The 20,422-nt window shown below is 40.3% G+C and overlaps 1 protein-coding gene across 1 annotated transcript in view; it reads left to right on the forward strand.

Annotated features, from left to right (window-relative positions):
• LOC108787380 (SH3 and PX domain-containing protein 2A-like) overlaps positions 1–20,422 on the forward strand; it is a 205,035-nt gene that overhangs the window by 51,618 nt on the left and 132,995 nt on the right. Inside the window, exon 3 of the mRNA XM_018556917.1 lies at positions 17,299–17,374. Coding sequence (XP_018412419.1) covers positions 17,299–17,374 — 76 coding nt within the window. The remainder of the gene's footprint in view (positions 1–17,298; positions 17,375–20,422) is intronic.

The following is a 20,422-nucleotide window of genomic DNA, read 5'->3' on the forward strand; positions in this document are numbered from 1 at the left end:
GCGGGTGATTGCACTGCGGGAGGCATGTCTGCGGTGCCATTGATATGAATGACATTACCACACCCCCTCTCACCCCAGAACGTGGGAGGCTTGATTTATGCGATCCAGTGCGTTCCAGGTACAAACCGTGCTGGAAGCCATTTGATTTGGTGTCAACCGGTCCTTAAAGTGCAATTACTAATGCTAAGAGTTTGCAGCGGGATGTTGACATTTAGCGCTTCTAATTTTTGGTGGTTGATTTTGAAATTAGATGGGATACTGTTTAAATTCAAACAGGAAGTTAAGGAGCGAAGTGATCGGCTGGATGATTAAGAATAATAGGTCACCTGCTTATCCCACCACTTTGTGGCAGAGTAGGGATTCAAGCATTATGATAAAAAAAATCTTCATTAACCTACATGGCACTTGTTAAATGATTTATCATGCACATCAAGCTTTTTGTTGCACGCACTCTTTTCTCTTTTTGGAACCTAACTATCATCTAAAGTTAAATTCATATTTTATTGTGTGGCAGTGTTATTTATATTTTGGTATTTGGCCTGTTGTACAAATTAAATTAGCTGTGTATTACTAATTCAGTATACACCCAGGAGAAGGTGTGTGTCATACTCTGGACTGAAAAGCATGTTAATTGCCCAGGGTGTCACTAATTGTGATTTCCGTCTTTGACGTTGGGTGTTCAAACGTAGTACAGGCTGTATACGAAACCGGCTTCGGTGGATAAAGGGAGATACAATGTGATTGCTGTGCTTTTGCTGGAGACCCTCTGCTTGGGATTGTAATGGGAGAGGCAGCAAGAGGAGTATTGGCTAGAAAGTGGATGAAGGTTAGTAGAGTAAAAAGCAGCTTCTCTTATGGTTATAAAATGTGAAAATGTATATTTTATTTTAGACTGAGGCAGCTTTGAGAAGCCCTGATCATTGATGTATGTCTAATCCAGTAAGGATTACCTTTAATATACACCTCTAAAAAGCTGGAATAGGCTCTCTGTATACATTTAAAATTGAAACCATTTGTTTTGCCAGGCTGCTTAAACAATTTAAACTTTATATTTTTGTTTTTATTCCTGTCATTTTCTTTTTTTTAGTTTCAAAACAGTTTTTATTTTTCAGTAATGTATTGAATTTTCATTAAGGCCTGGTTCACACCTGGGCGTTTTACAGCGCGTAGGAACGCGCTGCAAAACGCCCTACGCCCAAAGAAGTACAGGAGCTTCTTTGGGGCGTATTTGCCGCGCGTATCCATTAGGATACAGCCGGATACCCGAGTTTGTAGCGCGTTTCTTTTACCACAAATCGCAGTAAAAACGCGCTGCAAACGCGCATATTCCGTACGCCTAGGTGAGAACCTAGCCTGAACGTTTTATTACGTTACATGTACGAGTGCTGCTGCTGGATCCTCTCTCTTGCTTCTCCCATGATTCTGTGGAATTTATCACTGCCTGCGCCATTGTTGACAGAAAGTGATTCGAGCAGCCAATTAGTGTGTAAAGCGTTGAACAGCTCTGACAATAGTATTGGTCATTGGCAATGTGCTAATCTAATTTTTTTTTACTTGCACATGCCTTTTAAAAGGAATAAGGAATAACCAATCTGCCTTTGTTGAGAAAATCGGAGGGTTTAGAAGCCACCTGAGCTATGACATTTGCTGGTCTGTAACCTGCCTGACCTCACACATAGGAGCTGAATTATACCAATACTTTGAAGCAAGCAAATCTACATTCATTTAAGGACTGGGGACAAGGTGCCAGGAGGAAACCTATTGCATGACTTTGACAAGATTCTCCTCCTATCCTGGAGTGTTCTCAGAGAACACTCTGAAGGACAAAGGCTCAACACTGTGCTCTGCATTTTATGAATGGAATGTAAAATATAGTCACAGCGTAGAGTAATTGCTGTGATTTCATGTGTACTATAGCGTCTGTTCTCTGTGATAAATCATCCTCCTATCAGATCCCTACAGTCACCTATCTTCAACGCATTGTTAAGGGTCAGACATTAAGAAGGCAGCAATGGTCTCTGTCCAAGCCTGACACTTTAGCAGGAATGCTAAGCAGGAATGGCAAGGGCCCCTTCACACATTATGTGGGTTGGTGTATTGTGGTGCAGTAGCAAAAAATGCAACACATCCAAATTTGGTCTTTTGTGGTGCTACCGATACCATCCTCTTTTGTAAATGATCACGGATTGCCAGGCTGACTTTTCTCCCCAGCTTCACTGCCTCTGTCCCGCCCCTTCAACACCTGAGCTCAATTAACCCCTCCCCCTAACAAGAGCACTGCAACCTGACAGATTACAAAGTGAACACCAATTTGGATTTTAATTCTTTTCATCAAGGATGTTTAATATCACATGTAGGCATTACCTAGGGCGGTCTGCAAGCAAACCCATCTGGTCACTCTCAACAGCCACGATCTGCCTACATTGGTACTGTACACTACACGCCTTAAGGCTGCGTTCACACCTGACCGTTTTGTAACGCGTCCTACGCTCGACGAACGCGCTACAAAACGGTCAAAAAAATAAATAGCATTGTAGTCAATGCCCTCGTTCCCACCTAGGCGTATTTCCGCCCGTCCCTAACGCCCTACAAAACGGCTCACGCCTGAAAAGGTCCCGGGACTACTTTGGGCCGTTTTGTAGGGCGTTTTCCATTGGGATACAGCCAAGTAGCCTTTGGAATCGCGCGACGGTCGCGCGACTTTTTTTTACCGCGAATCGCGGTAAAAAAAACGCGTGACGGTCGTGCGACAGACGCGCATATGACAATACGCCTAGGTGTGAATGGGGCCTTAGGCTACATTCACCCCTAACAAGTAGGTACGATTTGGAATTCCTGCGGCAGGAACTTGTGATATCCTGCAGCAGGAATACCAAATCTTCAATTTTCAAGTGGCAGCCGTCACCCATTCAAATTAATGATCGGTTGACAGCCGCTGCATTTGACAACTTTTCAGCAAAAAAAATGGGCTGAAAAACTCGGCTTATACTCGAGTATATACGGTATGCTAAATTTAGAAAAGCTCTTTTACTTGTGGAAAAACAATTAAAATGTAACTCTAGATGTTAATAAATCTGTGGCATTAGATTTGTGACAGATTACAAAGTGAACACCAAGCATTTAGCTCAACACATGATCTCCAGGTTTGTCATTGTTTAACTCAATAAACAGAAGACTTCCTGCAACAGAGAAACGTAGTCCTTTCATTGTATTGCAGAAAAAACATCACCTCATTCTTTGTGACAGATGTGAAACAGTCTTTGTTTTGTACAGTGTTCAGTTTGTCAACAAAAACATTGACGTTAGCTGCTCTAAAAGTTTCTGTAGCATGCCCTCATTAAGCTGGCGGCCACACACTGCATTTGGAAACGTTACCCTGTTAAACCGCTGTTGACGGTGTTTGCAGACATTCACCTGAGTACAGGATTTTCACAGCAACCGGGACTCACGGGCCCCACAAATACAGGTGTATTTTACAAATATATGAAAATAGGCATGCATTTGCTCTGCAATATACCCGTGTGCATGAGCTCTAAGTTAACATGTTGATGAAATTAAAAAATTTGTTTTCAGTCAATTTAAATATGCAGCATCCCATAATACCTGGGGATCCTACTATGCAAGCCACTGTTCGAGCGCTTTCTGTTATTGGGAGACAGCTGTCTCACAATTTTTATCCTGTGTTGTCTCCTTGTTGTATATGCTCCTGGTTGAGACTACAAGCCATTGTGCTTGACACACATTTCACAGAAATAGTTGACTATTGTCACTACCCGGAAGCTAGTCCAGGACAATGATGTGCAGCCAGCGCTGGAGCAGAGTAGACAGGAAGTGGCTGAAAAAGCTGCTGAGATGCGAAACGGGATGACAAAATCAACAGCTGTCATCCAGTTAGGGTTTAGCGTTTAAATTTACCTAAAAATATCTATAACTGTTAGATCTGTACCCTGATTTTGCTGTTTTACACTGAGATACCTGCAAACATGCATATAGTAAAAGAAAAATCCAACCGGACTCCATTCCACACTGAATGAGTTTGTCAGTGATGGGGGCGGACTTCGGGCAGGACTCGATAAACTGAATTAGCGTGGAACAGAGTATGGCCGGATTTTCCCTTTACTATATACCTGTTTGGTTGGAGCGAGGACACACTCCTGCCAATGAGCACCCAGCTGTCTTTCCCCTGCTAAAGCCACGGAAGAGCGGTGCTTTATTTATATGCTTTTGGTGTATACCTACAAACACCACTGGCTGAAAGCTAAGGGCAAATAGCATTGTGCTACACGGGCAGGATCTGTACGTTTAGCACATGCTGTCGCACAACTCATGGTACCGCACTCAACGGCACCCCGGTGCACCTCACAGCGGGCGTGCATTGCAGCACTGTGCAACGTGCGTTGTGTTGCTGTGCGGTGATAAAAAGTAGTGCATACATAAAGTTTTTCTCCACTCAGCAGTGCAACGCCGCATCAATGTTATTGTTGTACTGCGTGTTGCGCAGAGCTGAACACATGCTCCCCGGGAGGTGTGTTGGGTGCCACTGAGAATGAATGGCAATGCACTAGTGCACCTAGCATATTGTACCATGTGCTAAATACAAGGATACAAAGCGGTGGTGTGAACAAGCCTATAGTAGGGAAATGTTACAAAACTCTGTCCAATTGCTCAGTCTGCACTGGGAGCTGTCTGTTCCCTACACAGGGGCTGAACACACAGGTTCTTCTCAGCCAAATATTCATGTATTACAGAGGTCTCGGCAGACTCAGGTCGCTGACAATGTTGAGATTATACCTGCCTGTCTGAACACCCTCTATTGTCTATGTGCTCCTTAATTCTGTGTATTTCAAACATTTCCGGTTACACCTTTACAAAGTTTTATTTTTAATTAGAACAATTCACATACATCCAGATAAGTTTGTTTATGTTTATTAAGACTGTGTTCATACTATGTGCAGTAACCAGTATTTTTCTGCACGCTATGGCACATAGAAACATGTAAATAGAGTTTACACTTTGTACACTTTCAATAAAGTTACAAAACAAAGTGAACTCTAACACCTGAACCCGAAAAAGTGCATCAGCCCCCTCCCCCCCGCCACCCACATGCTAAAACTCAGCGTTTTAGCATGTGGTCTTGTGTGAACGTAGCCCTAGTCCCGAATGTTAATGAGTATCCTGAAAAATGTAATCCAAAAGCCTTTATAAGGGAATCTGACATCCTAAAGACCACACCACATGTCTTTCCTGTTACTAATATTTATATTTCTTTGGCATGGTTTAAGCATCAGTGGAGAGAACTTCAAAGGGTTCCCTCCAACATGTGAAAGCTTTACTACACCACTTGAACAAGCTGGAAAACCTGCAGCGATGAAAGAGCCATGATCACATCCCTGCACCTGTCATATTGTGCTTGTAGGTTGGGGGTGTCAGCGTTTTTTGGTCTCTTGGAATTTTAGTGCACATTTAACCCAGTTGGAAGAAAGTTCCAGCACATTAGCAATAATGAGAATCTAAAAGGAGGTAATGCTGCAAACACAGCCAAAGTAAAGAGAAAGTTGCTTCATTGAGAAACAGTCATTCACAGCTGGGAAAAGTATTATATTTTTTTTGTAAACTTATAGCCAGTGAGAACCATGTAATAGCCATTAAGATGTCTTGCCTGGCTGCATTGTTTTCTTTGTGTGTTGTAATTTGTGAGAAAAACAACTCTGGTAATTTACTTTGCTGGAGTGAAATTGCAACCACTTAGAAAGTGCAGTTTTATTAAAGGGTAATTGCACTTTCGCAGGTGAATTTGGAAAAATGAAATAACCCCTTCCCACTTCCCCCACTATCTTTCCGCTACCTGCTATACTTACTTTTGGCTGAATGCTCCTTCCCCTCCGCCTGTGCCGGTGTACTGTCTGTACTCCGTACACGTCAGCACGTCTGTATTTAAAATTTGCTAAGAAGCACTTATTGGTCAGCGCGCCAATGATTGCCCGGCATGTGCAAGCGAAATTCAAAATACAGAATGCATGGCTGCGCTACCGTGTATGGAGTATGGATAGTACACCGGCACCAGCGGGAGGGAAGGAGCATTCAGGTAATGGTAAGTATAGTGGGCTGGAATTACCCTTTAAACTAAATATCTTATGACAAAGTAGCGAGAAACTTTTGTAATTGCTGAACAACAACACAATGAATTTAAATGTTAGATGTGACTTTAGTTGCTCAAATAAATCACTTTGTTGAAATTACTTCCTTGTATAAACTCTAATACTATGTTTTATCAGCAAATCGAGGGTTAAGAAATTTCTGTCTTGCCTCATGGGATCCCCAGATACCCCACATTTCAGAAGAACCTGTGAAACTCTAACCATCTGGATGCAGTTAGTGTGCTAGCTAAGATACATACATGATCTTGCTGAGGTTTCTTGAGGATAAATAGCAAACTACCTACATCAGCTTCCATTTTATTGAAATTGGAAACAGTCTACCAATTAACCATTTGATCTTCTCTTTTCTTACACTTTATTATTACATGAAATGCCAGGTATGTGGTAGATGGTAATGTTATCCACCTTTTTTTTCCCCAACATTTTTTATAATGCTGGTTTTGTACGTGTATGTGTGTGTGTGTGTGTATATATATTTATTTAAAGTATTACAGCATTAAGGACACATCCACTTGTTGAAAATCTTCTTTTAAGGGCTACTTTGCCCAATTTTATTAAAAGAAAGTTCACAAATACCAACGCAGTTGCCTTCACGTGGGTTATTCAACATCTCTCTTGACCAAAAATTAAACATATTTTCATCAAGCGTCTTGGCGTTTCTCTTGCAACAGCGCTGCTCCAGCTTCAATCCTCAGCCCTGTCACAGTTCAGCTGCAGACTTGCAGTTGAGCTGTTACTTGTAGTTCCACAAGTATATGCAGACCTCTTACCCATAGTTATGCAGGGCTGTGCTGTTGCTCGTAGTCCTCCAGGCATGTGCTCTGTACCTGACTCACTCTTGCACCAGTCTGGCAGCTTTAGGCGTCGGCCGACCTCTCCTGCTGTTTCTTATGCAGCTTCTCGGCCAATCAGTACAAATCTGCATGTCGCCAATCCTGTGGATCTCCCCTCTCGCTGACTATTTAAAACCAGGGAAGCGAACGGCACGCTGTCCAAGCAATGCCTTCCCAAGCTAGATGCCAAGCCCCCCTAGCTGCCATTGAACTATAATTCCTTGGAGTTTACCCGTGTACTGACCTTTGACTTGTCCCTGGAAATCCTTTCCTTGAGTCTGCCGTGAACTTTGACTTGTCCCTGTAAGTGCCAGTCTTCAGTCTGTCCCTATTCTTTGGATTGTGCCTGGAAGTCCTGGTCATCTGTCTATCACTGACCTTTGTTTTGTCCATGGTATATGTGTCTGCAACCTGTCCAGAACTCTGGCCTTGTCTACCATTCTTGGCTGTTAGGTGAGTTGGGTGAACCTATGGATTGTGACCTGGGGTCAGCACGCAACCAAGTCCATCTCCACCATCAGGAGCTCTGGTGAACCCCGGCTGGCCCTTAGATTCCACATCCTGGGCGACCCCATGCCACCTACCTAGCATTGCAGCACCCTGCCTAGTACCTTGACCTACCAGCCTATTCTGTCTTCCACTGCCTCTTTCAGTTTCCCTGTTTTTACTCCAGCTCTGGGAGTTGTTAGCCTACACTGCTTGCACCCTTTTCTCTAAGTGTCCCTGCCAGTGTAGAAGATCTCTAAGTGTCCCTGCCAGTGTAGAAGATAAGGTGCTCAGACCTGTTCCAGTTTATACCCGTGAGCCCCGTCTGTGACAAGCCCTCTGCCTGTCTCCTCCAAACAGTTTCTACACTGTGCTAACCTGCACATTAGATATGCAATCCACTCCTTGATGCACCTGGCCGCACTCTGGCTCCTGAGTGGAGTCCTTTTGTATGAGCAGAATTACAAACAGTTTGGCAGGGAAAGCAGTTTATCATACGTGTATTAACTGTTGATTGGCTTATTGTTTAACAATAATCTATTGGAAAACTTGCTACAATTGTTTTAATGCTCAAGAATTGTTGCGCTGAGCAAGAATTGTTGGTGCCCGATAGAAGTTAGTCTTCTAAACCTCTTGATTTCATTTAGAATGACCTGTCATGTTATGCTGAGGACTAGTGGTTGGGTTGTTTTGTCTCTTCTCCAGTAATGCTTTCTAAAAAAATAGGTAGCAGGCATAATAAGAGCATGTAGGAACCTGCAACGATTGTGTGGTTCAAAAAATAAACAATAATGTTTTTGTCCATCTTTTTTTTCATAGAATTTAAATTTGAACTTGATGGAAATCAGCCTTTGCAAGCCCACAACTGGATTCAGGGTCCTACATATTATTATTATATTATTATAACCGGTTGAGTCATCTAAAATCCAGAATGTGCACTTCAGGCCTAATGTATCAAAAGAAAATTGGTCTTTGTTGCTCATACCAACCAGATTGTTTGTCAGTTTTTCATTTTGTGCAATATCTGATGGAAAAATTTAAATTTTACAAACTGGTTTTATTTCATTCACAAGTCCTTCATTCTGAATTCTTTGCTACCCTGGCTATTGAGTTACTGGCAGTTCAGTGACATAAATGTATTCCAGTTCTTTTCAGCTGTGACATCAAAGTCCATCTAGTGGTGGATTTTCCATAGAGAATAAGACCGTTATTGAGCATAGAAGTAAAAATATATCCACTGGTTGAGTGATGCTGTTGTCTAAGGGTGTACATATTGTGGCAAAGCAATTCACCTGTCTTCTTATCCTGTGATTGAAATGTAGGCCTCCCAAACGTCAAAAAAAGCCTGGGAATATATTCATTTTTATTGACGTCATTCTCCAACTTCAGGCCAGCATGGGTGTTTTGAAGCAAATTCTGAATGGACGCAGGGTGTCGTTTTCCCTTTCATTTGGTACTGTCTCGAAATTGTCCATCTTCACACTCACTGGCCTGCCCTCTCTCCACAGGAATAAATTAAGCTCCTGTCACATAAAACTGGTGGTACAAGTACAGACGGGGCCACATACAGGCGCCGACCATCAAATTAAAATCAAAAGGCAGAATGGGGTCATATAAGACCTTCCTGCACAGCTAAATCTACATGTTCTAGATTTACAGATTTATTTGGCTAAGTACTGAAGTGAATTCACCTTTGTTTCTTTATGGTGGAGATCTTATAAAGTGATATGGGCGGCCCATCTGTCAGTATAATAATCCTCAGTGCACTCCTGAGTAACTTAATGTTAGGTCTAAATGAGAACACAGCACACATGCCAGAAACACGCCTCAGTCTTGGGACGGAGGCCTACAGCTGGAACTTATTCTATTTAAAATGTTCATCCTGCTGACTGCCATACAAAACTCCCACAAGAATATTACAGGATATCTGTTACATGTGCAGCTGTAAACGTCCTTATACTGTAACCGATGAGGTTCCTCTCTGAACTTTTCTTAATCACATCCACTTCAGTGATTTAACGCAAAAGACTGATTTCAGGCTGACTTAATAATTTTCCCATAAATTAATACTGTCTGCAGACTTTAAAGGCCGCTCGTTCTTTGTTGTACAGCTGGCTTCATGTGACTGTTGTTTCCTGCTTTAATTTTGGTAGTATAGAAGCACAGTGTTCAGAAAATGTATTTATTGTGGCGGTACACTATTTTGATATTTTTTATAGGTTACAGAATTGTTAGCATGATGTTATATCCAAATACTTGTTTCTGGTTCATGCAGTGTTGTGTTTTATTATACACTGTGTATATCCATTATTATTTTACGGGACCTTAGGCAGCAGCAGAGGAAGAGGAGAGACACTGGAAGAGCATTGGGTGAGTATAACTTGTTTTTTTAACCAAGACACAAACGAGCACTTAAAGTGAGCCTTTGCCCCTTTCACTAAAAATCACATCAGCGTGCAACTCTGCATGTTGATATGACATCATCTTACATTAGAGGTGCACCGAATTGAACATTTCAAAACCATAACGAAACTGGAATGAAAAAAAATGTCAGGCCGAATCCGGAAAAAGAAAAACTCTAACTTTTTCACATTTAAAAAAATATTTTATTTTTATTTTTTATAAAGTTTTACATTTTTTTTTATATTTTATTTATTTTTGTTAAATATTTTTATTTTTTACTTTACTTTTAGGGGCTTCAGGGAAATATCAGGGGTCTAAACAGACCCCTGATATTTCCCTTTTAAAATAGAAAAAGGGATTAAGGACACAGAGTCCTCAATCTCTTTTTCTGCAGCCTCTGTTATCAATGAACAGGAATCCTCTATACCTGAGTGTTCTTAACTCATTAATTCATAACTTGAGGACAAAGTATGTTTACCATATCCACAATCATGAATGAACAGGAAGTGATGTAAACTTGGGGACAGAGTATGTTTACTATATCAAACAAACAGACTCTTCTTGGAGGAGCGCTACTACCTGGAATAATGCCTTTATGGGCAATGCTTGTATCAAATAAGAGCATAGAAACAATCTTCTAAAATGGAAAGGATGTAAACTTACAGTTAGGATATGGGAGACTCTGGCCAAATCTTCACTTCAGGATGTGATGGTCAGGTCCTTCTATCTGGCAGATGAGAGGTGAGTGGCTGAAAAAGGGGGCTGGGCTGAATGGCTAAATCCCTCAAGTTGTCAAAAGTTGAGCCGCTCACGTACTCGGCTGGCCAGGCCGGGCCGCGATGGCTGGGATAGGGGGAATGTGAGGGAGAGAGCGAGAAGCCGCGAACAGCGCTGGAGCGCCCGATGCCGTATATACTGGCAATGCTGTAGGGCTGCTGTCTCGAGGTGTCCGATGGTCTCCCCCTTTTAGCCCTCAGCGATTTTCGTTGCCAGCGAGACCATCGGACACCTCGAGACAGCAGCCCTACAGCATTGCCAGTATATACGGCATCGGGCGCTCCAGCGCTGTTCGCGGCTTCTCGCTCTCTTTCTGTTATTCTTAAAATAGACCTTTCCTTTTAGATGCATCTTATTCATCAATCATTTTAACTTATTGTGTTCTCTAATACGTTTGCCACAGTTTACTATTTTCAGAACATCCTCTTTTCCATGAAAACCAGTTGGTGTGAATTGGGGCTGAGAATCTAATCTACAGTGTCCTATTTAGGACATCCCTCCTACACACCTGTCCAGCATCACTTCTATCCTGTATCCCTTCTATATATTTTAAAAGATAAGTGCACTTTAATTACAAAACTCACCGATGTCCTGATGGCCTCCGAAACTATAATGAGAGGACTACATAATTTTTATGTTTAGAAAACTAAAACTAAACAATAAAGGTGATCAGCGCCAGTAAGTGTAATGTGGAAATATGAGCTACCAAGCACTAAGGATATAACTAAATATCTGTAAAATGTGAAAAAACAATATTGTGCCGAGAAATAGTACGTTATCTCTGCATAGCTTGCCCAAGGCCAGCACAGCCTATACTACATCTTAGATGAACTTTGGACATAAAGCCTGGCCACTGGTACAGAGAAGAATGGCAATCCACCTAGGCCATAAATTATGTTCCCTTGTTTACAGCATCACTTAATAATTTACTCCTTTCACTAAATGGGACCGATTTGTAAAGTAGGAGGCATGCCCTAAAGTAGATACGGAAGACCCGACTCTCAGTCCAGAGTCAAACCAGCCATTTATGTTGAAAAAAGTGATATTGAAAAGAGATATTTTTATCATATAAAGAGAATACATTTTTTTTTTGAGTAACTTGCATTAAACTTGCATTGGAATAGTTTATACATTCCTGTAATATCTTTGTAGTGGAATTTAATCTTTCTTCATATGTTTTTGTCACTCTATATATATTTTATAGCAAATGGTTTGAGGAAAAGGTAGACCAAAGCCTTACTTCTGATTTTTGTAATGCTTGTAACACATTCCTCTGTTTGAGTTATGTTGTAAGCTTGTAAAGGTTAATACACTATTACCAAAAATATCACTGCCTGAATGGAAAAGTGAAATTGATATGGCATTAAATGTATTTCCAGTTAGTTTTTTCTCTAGCTAAATGCATAGTTAGATGTTTTTTTTTATTTTTACCCTTTTTTAGATGTCTTCAGGCCAGTCATGTGAATTGGTGATTCCCCGTCGGGTAGTGGGGTCCATGACACCCTGCACTCATATTATATCCTCAGTCTTCTGAGGACTGAGGATATCCTGTGGCGAAAAGGAATTACTGTAAAGGACAGTTCCAAAGGAAATTATTGTAGCCAAATTGCTTTTTATTTTTTACCAAGGCATATGTGACTTTTTAAAAACATTTCTAATGAAGCAAGAGTTGGGCTTTAAAATATTAAAGCCACATACAGCCAAGCAGCTAGCATATTCAGGAGGAGACCAGTAATCGCAGCACCACAGGTATGCTTGAGCATTGGTGGAAATATTTGTACACCTGTTTCACATGTGGCTACCACATAGCCATTTTTTATCTCTGCTAGGAACATGCTGTGAATACACATTGGGAACTTGTTGTTGCCACATGTCGAGTAAGAGTAATATTATTGAGTAGTGGCTCAAATCATTCCTCTTTACAGGGGCTTCTTGTAGCCTATGCCCACCACTGTTTACAAGCAAACCTGAAGTGAGTGAAATATAGGGACTGTACTTGCTGGCATCCTTCTACTAAATGATTCAAGCAACTCTGTTTTTTCTTTGCTCCTTGCTTCTCATTCAGTTTCTTGCCACATTTGTCCTAGCACTGTATTCTAGTATTACTTCATGATTTCTCCAACTTCCCTGTTCTCTAGAACATTTCTGGTTCCTTTATTAAGCATGTGATTTGGTCTTCCTCTCTCACTTTACAGTTCAGGCAGGCTATATATATATTTAGTTACCATGATGGACCCATCTGCTTTAACAGCATTGAAACCATGAATTGACTAAATGTTCAAATTGGGATTTGGATCTAACAGACACTTTAAAGGAGACAGGGGAAATGCTTATCCACAGACGATGCCAGCAAAGACTAGCTGTAATTGTTCAAGGTGGCTTTGTTACCTGGTGCCTGGCATTTGTCCAGGACTGATAGGAGTGCTTTAAAACCTCCTTTAACTTACTGAATTATTCAGAATAAACATGAATATTTGTATACGTCTGATAGAAGTGGAACTGAAATCAGAAACAGACAGCAGCTGCAGTCAAGGAATTCTTCTGAGGGCTTGGCCTTTCCAACAACTAATTAATAAAAGTAAATTGAGACTGCTCTAAGCCTTATCCGACTCCTGTTACCAGCCACTGGTTTTGGTCCTTTCCTTGAGCTCATCTCCACTCTTAAGCAATAAATAAAAGGAAAAATGACAACACACAACACATAAAATTCAGTGTGAAACAGTATTTTTTGCACAAGATGGTACAAAGACATCTTCACTTACAGTATTGTTTGTACCATCTTTGGTAATAAAGGGACTGTTTTAATGCTGGATTCTGTGTGTCACCCTTACTCCTGTTATAAATTCCCAGTAACTTGGCAGAGTTTGCCTTATGTGATGCCCTTCTTCCTGCAGACAGTCTTCCAGTGCTTCATATATGTGTGGAGGCCTTAAAGTCATGATCATTGTAAGCATCTCTTCTACTTTCATAGCAAAAGTCAAGATTTACATATTATAGCACCATGGGTTCAGGGCTCCCGACGCACTCATGAATAAAATTAATGGTACATGCAGGCACTTTAATTTCTATGCAAGCTTGACTTTTTAGATAGAGATTTACATTCAAACACACAAACATATTCAATATGTATTGTAGAGAGAAGAAAAATCTTAACAGTTCTTGCTCTTGGAAATTGAAGTTTAGTTCCTCAGGGTTTCTCCCGCAGGATGTCAGCATTGCTTTTGCTGCCTTCTACATCTGTTTGGTTATGTTAGTTCAGACCTTAATGTGTAGATTAGTATTATTGAAAGAGTTTTTGATAGTAGAAATTAGGGCTGTCCAGATACCAGTGCCGATACTTGGCATTTTCATGAGAACTACGAGGGTTGCAGCTGGGACCTAGCTCTGGTGCTCCACCACTGTCCTGAAATAATTAGTCTGTATTGTTTTAGAAAAACTGTCACATAACAATAAACAAAAAAATCATCAGTACTTGTATCTGTGAGTACTTGGGCAAGTATCAGTTCTTGTACTTGGAAAAATGTTATCGGTGCATCACTTATATGTATTTATAAAAAAAAATAATGCATTAAAATGGTTGATGCACAAATTCCAGGAGCTCCGTGTGCTCCTTAAAAATTACAGCTGCCTCCTAACTTTTGAATTTTTCTCTAGTCTAGTCCTGGAGATGGAAAAGTATCTGTACTTGTACTTGTACCGAGTACGATACTTGGTATTTGGACATCCCTAGTAGAAATAACTTTCACCTTCTATAGCAGGCATTAGCATATTTTCTAATCAGTACTATTATATAATTATCATATTTTTGGATAATTGCTTCTAGGCATTTTATACCACTTGGTGTGTTTTTTTGCAATAAAAAGATATTTGCTTGAATTTGCTTGCAGATTGTTGTGTGCATCAGAGGGACTAGTTTGAATGGACTGGGGTTTCTTTTGAATTTGTTGTTTCCTCCTGTTCTTCATGCTTATATGTACCTTAATGATTCTACATACTACTTGCTTGGGGAGTAAAAAATTATTATTGTCTATGGTTCATCTTCTAGTCTTGGTGAGACATCCAGCACTTTTTATGTTTGCATCGAAGTGGGTGGTCTGAGATTTCCAGTATTCCTTACATGTAAGCAGCGTCAAAACACCATAAAGACCTTTTCTTTGCAACATTTACCAAAGTTGGGCATAAATGGACGTTATGCGTTTAACAGCTTCCATACGAACGTGAGCTTTAATCAGTCCATTTATATTACCAAGAGATATCTATGTAACATGAAAACAGTGTTTTGGTTCACTTCCAGCTCATTCTGTCTAAAAATACACAAAGGTAAATAAACTGGGAGAGACAAGCTAGGGACATGTGTACAGCACTCCAAGGTTTGACTGGTCTATGTTAACAACCTAGAAAGCAAACGCTTCTTACAACCCTGTCTTGTTTATTGATGGAGGAAGGGACAGAAGTATTGTGCTTGTGATGTACATCTTCTGTCTTAATTTGTGCTATTGTGTTACTCACATCATCAAGATACAATCTTGATGAAGTGAGATTGTATCTCATAATCTCACCGTTGTGCCATATTTGCGTATGACACAATACAATGTGGAATAAAAGTGAATCTGACACCAAACAAAGCACGCATCTCAAATCTCTGAAGGAAGGAATATTTTCCCAGACGCGAGTACCATATATATGTTCCAGAAGAGTGAAGTTGTAGTCCTACAACTAGTATGCAGTCTGTAGGTCCTGAAAGTGTTCCTTCTTGGCACCTGAGGCAGATTTTATGATTCATAAGGTGATTTTTACGTATATTAGTGCAGTTGTAGCAATACTGCGGAGTGCACTGCGTGATACTTTTATTTTGCACGTACATTTCATTTAACAGAACATGAAAGTCCTGGGGGTGGTATCTTCTAGATCCAAGCAGTATTGTTACATAGAATAAATGGTTCATAATAAATGCAGCATGGTTCAAGCTGTGAGTTGTTTGTTTGCCATTTTAGCCATTATCAAATGACATACTGTAAAACATTGGGCCTCCTGACTGACCAGTCTCCTGTAGGAAAAACTGCCATTTATTCCAAAGGTTTACAAGTAATGGAAGACTGGTTGCAAGGAGGACGCCTTTTCTTCAGAACACTGGTCCTTTTAAATTGAGGTGTCTGAGTGGCTGTGCTCAGCATCTAGTAATCTATTTTCTATTTCTCACCTGACCTGGAGACATTATAAAGACTTATTTAGGTGCCAACATGTGTTTAATGTATTCAAAGAGGATTTAGACCCAATTTGCTGATTGGAGTCTGTGTGGTTGTCCTCAACTTGCTCTACTGACATTGTTCCACTTGTATGATGATGGATCCCATTGTACAATAGTGGTTACTGTATATATAATCAGCATGTGCATATAGTTATCATGAAAACTATATGCACATTTAGCATGAAAATGTATTTTGTCTGATGGATGATTTTGATAATTTGTCCCGCTTTCCAAACCTGTAGATCATGGAGATTTTACGATGCAAATTTCGGTGGACCATTCTTTTGTTTGTATGTCCAGGCATGCAACTGGTTAACTTCTGGGGGTCGTATTTTTTTTAGGTTTTCCAAGAGATGCATATATACGTTTCCTAGATAACACGCAGCTCTGTGAATCTGTGAAAAAAGGGACTGCATTGCATGTTTGGGGTTTACTGGTACACCATAAGTGCTAGCATGCTCTTCTCATTGCTGGCTATCTCGGAGCAGTTCCTACAGCCATAAAGCCAAAAAATAGCTAACATCTGGTACATATAGGCTGTTACATTAGTCAAGCTGTACTATATTTGTTTATGATGTTTAATTTGGCAGTAAAACAGATGAGAAATTAGTGATGTGAATGTAGTGAATCTGACCCAGACTGACTTGTGCCCTAGTTTAAACTCGGAAATTCTACATCATTGTATCTGTAAGCTCTCTGTTACTAAGAAATAGTGACAACTAAGTACTCTCGTACTCATAGTACTGTTCTGGTATAGCTGTAGTATTAATACACAGACATTACTGTAACACCAAAGTGTAAATGTGTAAAAAGTTGTTAAAAGGCATGGTCTCATGAACATTTTATCTTTTTTCTCCTGATTTATAAACCTTCTAAAGTGTAAAAGTGATGTCCTCAAACATGACATGCTTTCCCCTAGTTTTCATAATTAGACAGCAATGGCTTTATCAAAAGAGGGGAATCCTCCCGAATCATAGAAACCTGAACAATAAATGTTTGAGCTTAGAAACACTTACAGGGTTATTCACAAAAGGGTGAAGAGTTTGGAGAAGGCAGGAGAAGTGAACAATCTAGGACAACATAGCTGAACTGGAACGGGACCTGAATTGGTGATCTTTTCCAAATCAGATATGTTGGCCTAGATTGTTTACTTCTCCTTCCTTCTCCAAACCCTTCACCCTTTTGTGAATAACCCTGTAAGAAATTGTTGAAGTTAAACACTAAAAACATTCTACAAAATGCTTGAACCTCAAAAGTGCAAAATCAGAAGGAAACAAATAGCAAACTTTATAAACTGGTCCCCAAGCAGTGTTTTACCTGTTATCATGCTCTCTCGTAGCAACAGTGTACTTTTATCTTTGCTGGCTAATATAGTTGTATTGGTCTGTTGCAGATGCAAGTTTTGGACAAGTTTCCCAGTGAAGGCGGACAGAAAGATCCAAAGCAAAGAATTATTCCTTTTCTTCCAGGTAACGTTATTTTACTACTGCAAACTTATTGTTCATTTAAAGGGAAAATATAATTGATACAGCTGGAAAAAAAAAATCTGCATAAATGAAAAATTATAAGTCATTTGGGAGACTTGTGTGTCTCTGGAAGATGTGCTCTTAAAAAGGGGATTATAAAACGAATCCTTGCAGTGGGTCTACCCCTGCACTGTAAGGGTTAAGTACTTGTTTTGTCTAGGTAAGTCAATAAATAGGATGTACTCACCTGATCCTCAGTCCAGCCTGACTGCTAGGTGCTAGGCAATTTCTACCCTAGCAGTCAGGCTGGACTGAGGATCAGGTGAGTACATCCTATTTATTGACTTCCCTAGACAAAACAAGTCTCCCAAATGACTTAGGATACAGCAGATATCCTAAGTCATCTTCTACCTGGGCTCTGGCGGCCTAAAGACAACTGATTTCATCACATCTAATGCAGGTCTATTGACTTGCATTAGACGTGAGGACACAGCTGGAGTGGAGGGGGAAAGAGGTGAGTGCTAACTTGCTCAGGACCGAGGATCAGGTGAATATATTTTCTTTTTTTACGTCCCTAGACCAAAACTAGCACTTTAAGTAATATTAAACTCATAAACTTTTTTTTCAATAATGAATCCAGATCAAATAAATAGACAAAGCCCAGCAAAATTTTTTCTCACATTTGTGCCCAAGCACTTGTAGTCATCATGTTTCAAAACAGCTCCAACTCTCTCAGCTCAGCATCCCTAGTACAAGATCACAAGGGACAGAACAGTCTGCAGTAGCTGTCGTTTTATCTACCTTGGAAAAAGGTAGAAAAGAGCAAGGAGGAGAGGGGAGCAGGGTTACCTGTTGTACAACAGGCTTACCTTGTTGTGACTGTGTGTTTGTTGAGGCACACACAGAAGTGTCTCCATAGGACCCTGCAAGGGAAAGGAGCCACCATAAAACTGGATATCAGGGGACCAGCTGATTCTGCAGGAAGTTAAAACTTTAAAACATCAAGGAGCAGCATCCATTGTAAATGGTTTAATCCAAGCACTTGAAGTAGCTTAAAAAACCTTTTGACTTTAATATAACTTTAACCCTTGCGGTGAGGGGGATAGATCCACTAAGAGGGTAAGTTTTATAAAATCCCAGAGTTCTTCTTTAATGTATGTGAATTGCTGACTTTATCCTGCAGACAGCTACAGTAAGGTTTTCCCAAGAGTAAAACAATAAGAACAACTCTTCAGTTAAATTTCTTTTGATTCCCCTAACTGGTTTCAGATTTTATATATGACAATAATAATGTATCACGGCCTCTCATCATAACACTAGTACAGGCAGGGGAGATTACATTTCAAAAATATGTTATCTTGTGTGCTTTTACTTTTACTAGGCAACAATGCACTTCTTTGTAGGCATGCTTATATATTAGTGTAAATATACATATATTCTCCACTGTCATGAGGGAGTTTGCTATTGTTCCATCTACTACTGCATTCACCTGAGGCTTTTAGCTTTTCTCCTTGAAGACCGAAAAATATGTCACTAGCATCAGTAAAAATCCTATCATTGACTACATTCATTCACATTTTTCTGTATTTATTACGTTGTCTGAAATAGGGTCTGGTCGTTTCCACATAGCAACTAAGTCAATTTAAACTTGCATTGAAATGTGATGTAGAATGAATTTAATAATCAGCCAATATTACTAGGTAAAAAAAGGTTAGAATCATACTTACCCTCCGTCTTCTGCATTGTTGGCATCACTGACTTTCTGGGGAGATTCCTTGGGAATGCAGAGCAGACTAGCAGGGTTATTCACAAAAGGGTGAAGAGTTTGGAGAAGGCCGGAGAAGTGAACAATCTATGGCAACATAGCTGAACTGGAAAGTGAGCTGAATTGGAGAATTTTTCCAAATCAACTATTTTGGCCTAGATTGTTCACTTCTCCACACTCTTCACCCTTTTGTGAATAGCCCTGTAAATCTCGCAAGAAGATACTCCAGTCCATTGCAGGAGCATTGCAAGATTTCAGCTGTTCCATATTCCGCAGGATCTCGCCTTGCATGCGGAACATAAGGGTAAGGAAAGTTTAAATCCAATTTTCGGGTACATTTTGCACCTAGTAACTTCGGGTGATTTCTTAGGGTGGAGGGGCCCCGACTGTATCAAATCTTTTATGGAAAGGTCTACATTAACTAGATGAATTGTAAAAAATGTGTTTAAGAGTTAATGATTCTTTTTATTTCTTTTCATGGGTTGAACTGCAGTTTTTGTTTCTTTTTATTATGAATCCAGACTCTTGATTGTCTTTACAAATACCTTATATGGCTTTTATTTGCTGATGGGTTGCTTTATCACTAGCTTTTTCAACATCACCTATGAATAGACCACTTTACAGTTAGGTAGTTCATACAGCACAGGAAGTGAATCACACAATGCTGGAATACAGTTGATACTGGGCGAGAGGGTGTTTATTAATGTAGGATGTGAATAATGCCATGTCCTGCTGCACCACCCTGAGAAGTGTCACCTGTTTTGAATTTGCCTATCAGTTGCTATTTTCCAGCATTCTAAAGAAAGCTATAGCAGGATGTGTTATCAGAGCACAGGGTGTATTTATTCTGTAATGTTGCTGTTCACTTTCTCACCAAAATGAACACTCAGCCCTTGTCAGTGGGAATCCCTATAATGCTGATGTCATTTGGCAAGAGCTGGATTTAAATAGTCTACACCCTGTGACTTTTGTATTTCATTTTGGCATACAGTGGAAATATGATATAGAGCCTTGGTTTTCAACTGGTGGGTCGTGACCCAAAAGTTTGTGCAACTGAAACCTCTGATTTTAACGCATGCTGTTGACAGGGCTACCTGTTTGGTTGCAGGCTGGCTGGCAGGTTGAGGCTGGGGAATTTTTGTGTTTTGTGACCCAAAAGTGGGTCGCGACCCCATGTTCAGTGGTTCGCCACATGCCTTCCACTTTTCTAGGTGAGAGGCTACTCTGCCCCCCCCTAGCGCAGCACTGTCAGTTCTTGCACGCCAAACAGCCATTTAAAATATGCT

Source organism: Nanorana parkeri, unplaced genomic scaffold, assembly GCF_000935625.1.
Source record: "Nanorana parkeri isolate BGI_ZX_2015 unplaced genomic scaffold, ASM93562v1 scaffold258, whole genome shotgun sequence".
Lineage (NCBI taxonomy): Eukaryota > Metazoa > Chordata > Amphibia > Anura > Dicroglossidae > Nanorana > Nanorana parkeri.